This window comes from Penaeus japonicus, unplaced genomic scaffold, assembly GCF_977035675.1.
Source record: "Penaeus japonicus unplaced genomic scaffold, GWHDUDI00000001_assembly GWHDUDI00000010, whole genome shotgun sequence".
Lineage (NCBI taxonomy): Eukaryota > Metazoa > Arthropoda > Malacostraca > Decapoda > Penaeidae > Penaeus > Penaeus japonicus.
Window position 1 is genome coordinate 3,688,031 of NW_028234412.1, and position 10,000 is coordinate 3,698,030.

The window sequence follows — 10,000 nt, forward strand, 5'->3', positions numbered from 1 at the left end:
AGATAAATAGAGAGAGAGAGAAAGAGTAAGAGTGAGAGTAAAAGTGAGAGTGAGAGAAAGAGGCTTGACTTCATCACATTTGAAATGTTTATTTATAGTTCAAGGGAAATACATCTAATGGAAAAAAAAACTTGATCCTCCCTCCTAAAACGTATTTACCTTTGTACCTAAAACGTGTCCCTAAAATATCTTGACTCTCTCGCCTTATTTTCATAATATCTCTCACTATTTTCCTCTTTTTAACCTTTTTTTGACAACCCAAAGTACTCGAATCTCTCACCTAAAATGTATGCAGCCTGAAGACCTGCAGGGTGTAAGAAACCCAGGATGAATCGCGCTGCTAATATGGCCGAAAAGTTAGGGAGACAAGATGAGAATATCGCCATTATGGTGAAGAGAATTGTCCCGCAGGTAAGCATTGTCTTCCTCCCGTATCTGAGAGGGGGGACTTATCATTTTCATTATTATTGAGATCATTATCATTAGTATTAGTATTGGTATTAGTATTATCATTTGTATAGCATAATCATTATCATTATTGCTATTATTATCATCTCATTATCATTATTATCAGTATCATTATTATCCTTACTACAAATACTACCAATTTTATATTTATGATGATGATGGTGATTGTTATTGTCATTGTTATTATTGTCATCATTACTGCTACAATCATTGTTACTGTTACTATAATTATTACTGCTATTATTATTATTATTGTTACTATTATGGCCATTATCATTATCACTAGTAGTAGTGATATTATCATTATCATCACTATGATTATCATCACTCTTATTATCATCACCATAACAATTATCACCACTATCATTATCATCTATGATCATCATTATCATAATATATTTTTTCATCATCATCATCATTACTATCATTAGTAATAACATCATCATCATTATCATCATCATCATTACTATCATTAATAACATCACCATCATCAACATCATTATTCTAAAAGGCTCAAGACAGAATACCTTAATCAATCAGATTTTCTCACCTGTCAGATAAAATACCGGCTATTGGCTCTCCCACGAAAGTACCAAGCATATATATACTTTGGTACGTAGCTCTTAGGTACTCCGAGTCGCAAACGAGGTCAAACTGTGAGTGGGATGATACTAGGTCAGTGGGAGAAAGATGTATGGGAGAGGGAAAGAGGGAGGGGAGGAGGGAAGGAGAGAGGGAGGCGAGAAGGGGAGGAGAAAGAGAGGGGAGGAGGGAAGGAGAGCGGAGAGAGAGAGAGAGAGAGAGAGAGAGAGAGAGAGAGAGAGAGAGAGAGAGAGAGAGAGAGAGAGAGAGAGAGAGAGAGAGAGAGAGAGAGAGAGAGAGAGAGAGAGAGAGAGAGAGAGAGAGAGAGAGAGAGAGAGAGAGAGAGAGAGAGAGAGAGAGAGCAGTTCACATGCCCTCAAAACCACAGATAAAGATGCTTTGACCCAAACTGGTCGACCTAAATAAGCGTGCTATCATTCAAACAGTAACTACAAGTACCAGAACGGCTGCACTGTATTACTATCAACATTCGGATAGGTTATTCAGACAGTAAGATAAAGAAAGAAAGAAGGAAAAACAAGTAGAGCATTTTCAATCATATGAAAACCACGACCAGTGATTTCTTGAGTATGTAGAATAATACAGGTAACACAGAAAGTCATTTTGAGCTTTCACCAGTCAGCTGAATATTTTCATGTTCCATTATAGGCTGCTGACTATTACAGTGCAAGGGTTGTTGCTATCCAAAAAAGAGTGTAATCATTCTTTACTTGTATTGCAGCTGTTGAAGACAAATGCAGAAAAAGGCATAAATGAGATGTAACTCGCCCGTTTCGTTTACCTCGTCCTCAGAACTACAGAAGTACAAACTTGTAAAAAACATATAGATGTTAACCAAGAGGTGACCAATCACCTGATGCCCGTGACCTGTCGCTCGTTATCCGCATAATTGTATAATTTGAAGCGTCCCGACACTGCGTTACATGTTCTCCTCCGTCGCGATGTATTCAGCTTCCATCATTTTCATTTTCAATTTGTTCAATCCTTCATGGATCACTTTGGCTCGCTTCCAGTCTGGTAGCTATATCCCGCTTCATCCACGTGTACCACCATGGCGTTGGAAGTTCTGTGGTGACGGACGTCGGCTCGATGGTCGCTGATTCTGGCGCTGAAACCACGTCCTGTCTCACCATAGTCCGCTTTTTTCTCACATCTGCTGCAAAATATTCAGTATGAGACGCTGTCGCCCGGGGCTGCTTGTGGGCGGCTTTCCATCTCGTGTTAGATTACCTACTCTTGTACCAGAAGTATTGGCGATCTTGATGGTGTTTCCGAAATGTTTACAAATCGCCTCGGAGATGTTGCACCAAAGAGGTAACTCTTAGAATTAGTCAGGGGAGGGGGGGGGGGGAAGAGGGTTCGGTTCCTAACCTCGTCATAATGATCTCCGCCTTCTTCCGGAGATTCAGAAATAATCCCCTTGGGTATTTCTGTTTCAATAAGGCTTTCATAATGTATTTCGTTTCATCTTCAAGGAATTCTGGACTACGATTCTTCACAGGCCCGAGGGATACAAGTTCTTACAAGTCTCATTCATACCTTTTTTTCTACTTCTGTTCGAGCTTCTGAAGCCACATTCGCATCCGGCTTTCGGAGTGGGGACTAGTGGACATCGAAGGTGCCGGAGCTGTAGCCAAAACAGGTGCTGGAGCTGGAACTGGAGCTGAAGCAGGTGCCGAGACAGTAGCCGAAACAGATGCTGAAGCTAGTACCGGAGCTGGTCAGTTAGGGGAGCCAAGTATTTAGCCACATCATTCTCCCCTATTTGTGAGAATCGAGGGGTCTGGAGGATCCAATGGGAGAAAAAAGGCCCTAAGGAAGACTCAGCATCATGCCACAGTCCGCAGTCAGTCTGAACCAAAAGGGATGGACAATTTGAAGGCGGCAGCTTGTCAGGTGCTTCGTGTTTTCAACGATTTCCTTGGGGTGTCTTTCCCTTCGGAGGCCATGGCGAGTTCGGCGTTGTGAGGTTCACTTGACTTTATGCGTTTAGGTTGTATTTGTTTGTGTTTGTCGGTGTGGGAGAGAGAGAGGGAGAGAAGAGGAAGACAGAGAGAGAAAAAAAAGAGCGAAAGAGAGAAAGAGAGAGGAGGAAGCCAGAGAGAAGGGAGAGAGGAAGACAGAGAAGGAAAAGAGAAAGAGAGAGAGAAAAAAGAAAAGAAAAAGAAAGAGAGATCATAAAACATGGCTAGGGAGGCGAAGAAAGGAGAAGTAGAGTGGAAAAAACAAATAAAAAAAAACAAAAGATAAATAAAATACCTGCATAGTGATGGTATTCGTAAACGTCGACGTATCGTAAGACCATTTGGTACAAGGGAGAGGAGCTGGTTCTCCCTCAGTGCCGTTATAAACACCCAGGTAGTGACAATTGTCCCTGTTGGTTAAAAAAAAAGGTAAAAAAAAAGAAAGAAAAAAAACACAATATACATGGATTAATTGTTATTCAAAATAACTAACTGCAATCATTTCCATCACAACAAAGACAGCAGTCATAAGGGTCATAATGATACGAACAATAACAACATTCACACTCGTGTATGAGACGTTGAACCGCTCAGACCTTGGTGAAAACCCAGCAGCAACAAATAAAGTCTTGTACCACTAGAGTTACCCTGGGATACGGGCCTCTTGTCACACTTGGCATTGTTGCTTCTGCGTTATTTAACGTAAGAAAAGCAAAGTAAATACTATATTTACAGACTTTTTGCACCTTCAGTGCTTTGATTTTGCAGGTGACACGAGGCTACAGTAGTAGTAGTCGGCCCCCACCCCAGACCCGCAGCACTCTTCTACCCCAGGCAAGCCCTTACGGGCTGTAACCCCTGGGTAGGGAGGCCCAGTAGTCGGGCGGGGGGGGGGGGGTCGAGGGCGTGTAACAAAAAGACTCTAAAATATTCTCTTAGCTATTGGGATTAGGTTGTTACAATAGTTAAGGGACAGGAGAACGGGCTTTGGCCCAGGGTTCGGACCTGGTCCGACACCCGAGTAGGATTGATCCCCCGGCTACCCTTCCTCCTCCTCAAGGAGGAAGGGCGACTCCGAACTCGTCTAAGACCACTTTGACCACTGAAGGAACCCCGACCAATGACCGACCCAGAAGACCAAGCATTGATATCCCTCCCGAGAACGCAAGATGTGTAAACATTCGATGCATGAACGAAAATCAATCCTTGCAGAATGCCAACTCCTTTATCATTAAGAAGGTCCTTGATGTTCCTTGATGCGAGATGGCAGCCTCCTTGTAAAAGTGCAGTTTAAATCTCAGGTTAAGGATTTGCTTAAACTGACGCAGATTCATGACATTACAGTGAAAGTAACTATTCCTGTTGGCCCAAATACCTGTAAGGGAGTAATCTTTCACAGGGATTTGAGGACAATGGAAGAAAGCGAAATTCTTGAGGCAATGAATGACCAAAGCGTAGTAGACGTAAATTGCATGACCAAGAAAAATGGGAATGTGCGAGTAAAAACCGGATTGTGTTTCCTGACCTTTTCAACTCCAAAGATTCCAAGTACTGTCAAAGTCGGATATGAGATCGTTCAAGTACGACCTTATATCCAAAAACCAATGCGTTGTAATAGATGCCAAAAATTTGGACACACCTCATTAAGATGCATTGATAAGGATACTGACAAATTCACTTACGGTAAATGTGCTGGAACTCATGATACCACTGCATGCACTGAAAACACACTCAAGTGTGCTAATTGTGGAGGTCCCCATCAGTCAGGCTCTGCTGAATGCAGTAGCCTGAAGAAGGAGACTGAGACATTGGCATACATGAGAGAGCACGATGTTAGCTACCGTGAGGCCAAGATGAAAGTTGAAAGTTTGGCAAGCAAACCCAATACTTCTTACGCTTCAGCAGTAACTAACAATGTTTCTAGTGCAAGCAGTGTTAGTCAGCAGCTCGCAGCAAAATATCAAGAAATTTCTGAACTTAAGAAAACCGTTAAGGACTTAATGAATCAGATTAAAGAATTGAACAAAACGATAAAGGAAATTGCTGAATCAACCCAGCAAAAAAGTATCATAAGGAGGATGATACCAAATCACAATCTGGATCGCACCCTCTTGTCCAGGCGACCCCTACTAGGACTTGGCCTGGTTTTTGGTCTACTCGAAGGGCAGATCATCTTCCGCCGGGCGTCTCCCTAGCAGTGGGGAGCAGGCCATGGAGGCTACTGTCTCCAAAAACTCCCGAGAGAGGCCCTCGGGAAGCGAGGGAGAGGAGGAGGCGCCTCCCTCCCAAGAAAAGAAAAGAATAAAAGAAAAGAAAAACCGGCGGACAAGGCACTTCCAAACCCCATAAAACGTAACCTATGCGTTTACCATTATACAGTGGAACTGTCGAAGTCTTATATAAAAAAATAAACTCCCTTAGACTATTAGCCTCGTCCTATGCTCCCGATATTACAGTTCTTCAAGAAAGCCTTTTAAACGATCGAGTCTCTGACGAGGTCGTATCGTTAAGAAACTATCATTTGTGTAGAAAAGACCGAGAGAGAAGGGGCGGAGGCGGGGTCGCCACGTACATCCACCAGAACCTCTCTTTCACTGAAGTGACGATTAATTCTACTTTGGAACACGTCGCATGCAAAGTAAAATTCAATAACACATATCTGACTATATGTTCAGTTTATTGTCCACCTGATGATATGGTAATCTATGGTGAGCTTTTTGCTCTTCAGGACAGTCTGCCAAACAACAAATTAATTTTAGGTGATTTCAGCGCTCATCATACTTTATGGGGTTCCCTGTGGATGGATGGTAGAGGTGAGCAAGTAGTTGAGTTGATCAACGACTCTGATCTGGTCCTTCTAAACGATGGTAGTCCGACGCGAGTGGACGATAATTCCGGTAATTTGAGCTTTATTGACCTATCACTGGTCTCTTCAACACTAGCAGCCAAGTGCCTGTGGCACACCATTGACGACTCGTTGGGAAGCGATCACCTTCCTATTTGTATTCAATATTCATGCGACACCACGAGAACGCCTTCAGCACCCAGATTTAACGTAAAAAAGAGCAGATTGGGTCGCCTCCACAAGGAGCGTTAAGCTCGAAGTCGTTGGAGAAACCATTGATGATAAAGTAAACAGTGTTCAAAATTGTATTATAAATGCAGCAATGGCAACCATCCCCAAGACTTCGACAGAGAGCGTTAAACATAGAGTTCCATGGTGGACACCAGATTGCTGCAGGGTGCTACGTGAACGACATAGGGCCTACGGGCTTTAAAAAAAAAAAAAAAAACATCACAAACGAGAGCTTTCGCAACTGCAAACAAGCGACAGCTTAAGGCCCGGTTTACACGAGGCGCTTTCAACGCGCGTTAACAAACATGGCGTTAGGCAAAGTCAATGGTATCTATGGAACCGGTCACACGTGACGCGCGGTTTTGCCTGACGCCGAGTCAACGTCGGGTCCCTTGCTACCGCGGCGTTTTGAAAGCAGCGCGCTCTCTAATTGGCTGGACTGCTACCAATGAGGAGAGCGAATGCGCGTTACTATGGCAACCCCTGGGATACTCCACGTGGAGGAAGTTTCTCGCCGCTTGCGCCGCTTCAAACGGTCACTAAATATATATATATATATATTACTATATATATATATTACTATATATATATATATATATATTACTATATATATATATATATATATAAATATATGTCTGTTTCTCTCTGCATTGTTTGGCACAGACACACATATAACGCACGCACAGACACAAGCGTCGCGTTGACGCCGTGTTTGAAAGCGCCTCGTGTAAAGCGGTAGTTTCTAACGCCGAGTTTGCTAACGCACGTTGGAAAGCGCCTCGTGTAAACCGGGCTTCCAACGTGCGTGAGCAAACTCGGCGTTAGAAACTACCGCTTTACACGAGACGCTTTCAAACACGGCGTCAACGCGACGCTTGTGTCTGTGCGTGCGTTATATGTGTGTCTGTGCCAAACAATACAGAGAGAAACAGACATATATATATATGTATATAAATATATATGTATATATATATATATATATATATATTATGTATATATATATATATATTATATATATATATATATATATATTATATATATATATATATATATATATATATATATATATTATGTATATATAATATATATATATATATATATATATAGTATGTATATATATGTATGTAAATATATATATATATATATATATATATATATATATATATATATATATATATATATATATAGACCGTTTGAAGCGGCGCAAGCGGCGAGAAACTTCCTCCACGTGGAGTATCCCAGGGGTTGCCATAGTAACGCGCATTCTCTCTCCTCATTGGTAGCAGTCCAGCCAATTAGAGAGCGCGCTGCTTTCAAAACGCCGCGGTAGCAAGGGACCCGACGTTGACGAGGCGTCAGGCAAAACGGCGCGTCACGTGTGACCGGTTCCATAGATACCATTGACTTTGCCTAACGCCATGTTTGTTAACGCGCGTTGAAAGCGCCTCATGTAAACCGGGCCTAAGGCTCAAAGAACAATCAGACAAGCCAAAAAAGGCTCCTGGCGAAGCTTTGTCTCTGCGATTAACAGCAATACCAGTATTACAGAGGTTTGGTCCACTATTAATAAAATCAATAGAAAAAATATATCATTCAAAATGAAAAACATCACCCATGAGGTAAATAACTTTGATTCACCTAGAGACATTGCTAACATAATTGCCAGGCAGTTTTCTTATACAAACAGCTCAGAAAACTACCATACAGCTTTTCTGAACACCAAGGAAGCATCCGAGCTGCAACCAATTCACTTTGCCACAGGAGATGACCTTGATTACAATTAAGATTTAACTATGGATGAGCTTGTCCGAGTCCTAGAAGCCTGTAGAGGAACATCCCCAGGCCCCGATGAGATTCGATATGAGATGATAAAGCATCTTAATCATGATGACATGATTAAGTTGCTAGAAGTGTACAATGATATTTGGAAAAGCCAGACTTTTCCAAATTCATGGCACTTCGCCCACATCATTCCCATATTGAAAGGAGGGGGAGATCCCAAATCCGCTATATCGTACCGCCCAATTGCGTTGACAAGTTGCTTATGTAAGGTCATGGAAAGAATTGTTAATAGTACGCTATTGCATTTTTTAAATACCAGTAATTTACTAGTTGACGAGCAGTGCGGCTTCCGAAAGGGACGTCAAACTCTCGATCAGCTAGTAAAACTGGAAAGTCATATTCATGAGGCATTTTTTTATTTCAGTATTCTTAGATATAGAAAAAGCTTACGACATGACATGGCGACATGGCCTACTCAGAAAACTTTATGCTTTCGGATTATGTGGAAACTTGCCTTGTTTTATAATAATAATAATATCTGACAGAACGTTTTCTGTCAAATTATTTTCTGACAATGTCACTTTCTCGGACATTTTTGTCCAGGCAAACGGGGTCCCACAAGGAAGTGTCTTGTCACCAACATTATTTTTATGTGTAATAAATGACATTTTATCATCTCCTCGGAATCTTAAATACTCACTGTATGCCGATGATTGTGCATTATGGCACTCCAGCAGTAATACAGAGTTCTCGGCAAATCAGATCCAATTGGCACTGGATCTGATTCATAATTGGGGCTTCCAGTGGGTCTTTAAGTTTTCCAGAAGAAAGAGTATTGGCGTGATTTTTACCCATAGGAGAAAGCCCAACATCAGGCTAACTCTGGACAACCACCCAATACCTATTCAAAATTCTGCAAGATTTCTTGGTCTACTCTTTGATAGTAGATTAAATTGGAAAGACCACATTGGTCAGTTAAAGAATAAACGTCAAAAAACACTCAATTCATTAAAGTGCATTTCTGGACACCAATGGGGAGCTGATAGAAAGTCTTTACTGATGTTATATAAATCCCTGATTAGGTCTAAAGTAGACTATGGGTCAATCGTGTATGGCTCGGCAACGAGCTCAACTCTGAAAGGATTGAATATGGTGCAGAATGCTTTTTTACGCGTCTGTCTTGGAGCCCTTAAGTGCACTCGCACCGAGCGCCTAGAGGTAGAGTCGGGAGTACCTCCCCTCCGTCTTAGACGCGGCCAGCTTGCGCTGACTTACGCCGCCAAGATAGCCAGGCAGCCCCATCATCCTAACAGGGATGTTTTACGCCGGCAGTTAGGGCCACAGCACCGCTGCGGAAAGCCGCTGTGCAATAGACTCGATGACCTCACAGATAAAGTCGGTATAGATCTCTCTACCATCGATACCCTGGTTCATTCAAATATAGCGCCGTGGGAGACACCCAATTTTACCATCGTGGTAGACTGGCTACCATCAGCCAAAGCCACGGTGCCGGAGGCGGAGGTACGCCAGCGGTTCAGAGAGATCCTAATTAAACATCTTTCCTTTTTTCATTTATATACCGACGGCTCCAAGACAGACGAGTGTGTGGGAGCGGGTGTATGGTCGACTGAATGCCAGTTGAGATTCAGATTGCCGAATCATACATCGATCTTTCTTGCTGAACTTTTTGCAATAGACAAAGCTTTAGATTTTGCCCTATCGACGACCCACGATAGAATAGTCATTTTTTCAGACTCACTAAGTTCACTTAAAGCAATTAAATCCTTAGAAACCACCAAAAATGAATTACAGGGTAATATCATTCGTAAATTACATAGTGCCAATAAATCAATCAAGCTGATATGGGTACCTGGACACTCGGGTATCCATGGCAATGAACAGGCTGACAAATTAGCCGGGTCGACTGGTGATCTGGAGCCTGGCATTGTCCGCACAGATCTCAGGTATTTTGTTTCTTTTATAAAAGCAAAAATACATCTCCTGTGGCAAAGTGAGTGGACCAACCTCCCAATAAATAAACACAAGACAGAAATAATACTGTGGGACACATCCCACAAAAAAAAAAGAAAAGAGGAGGTGGTATTGG

The 10,000-nt window shown here is 42.1% G+C and overlaps 1 protein-coding gene across 3 annotated transcripts in view; it reads right to left on the bottom strand.

Moving 5' to 3' along the window:
* The window catches only part of LOC147471067 (organic cation transporter protein-like), a 28,666-nt gene that overhangs the window by 9,929 nt on the left and 8,737 nt on the right, over positions 1–10,000 (bottom strand). For 2 of the 3 annotated variants that reach the window (XM_086540493.1, XM_086540494.1), the window contains exons 4-6: positions 3,331–3,448; positions 1,019–1,122; positions 281–435 (exon numbers count right to left, since the gene is read on the bottom strand). In XM_086540493.1, coding sequence (XP_086396619.1) covers positions 281–435; positions 1,019–1,122; positions 3,331–3,448 — 377 coding nt within the window. The remainder of the gene's footprint in view (positions 1–280; positions 436–1,018; positions 1,123–3,330; positions 3,449–10,000) is intronic. The other variant, XM_086540495.1, reaches the window with a different exon arrangement.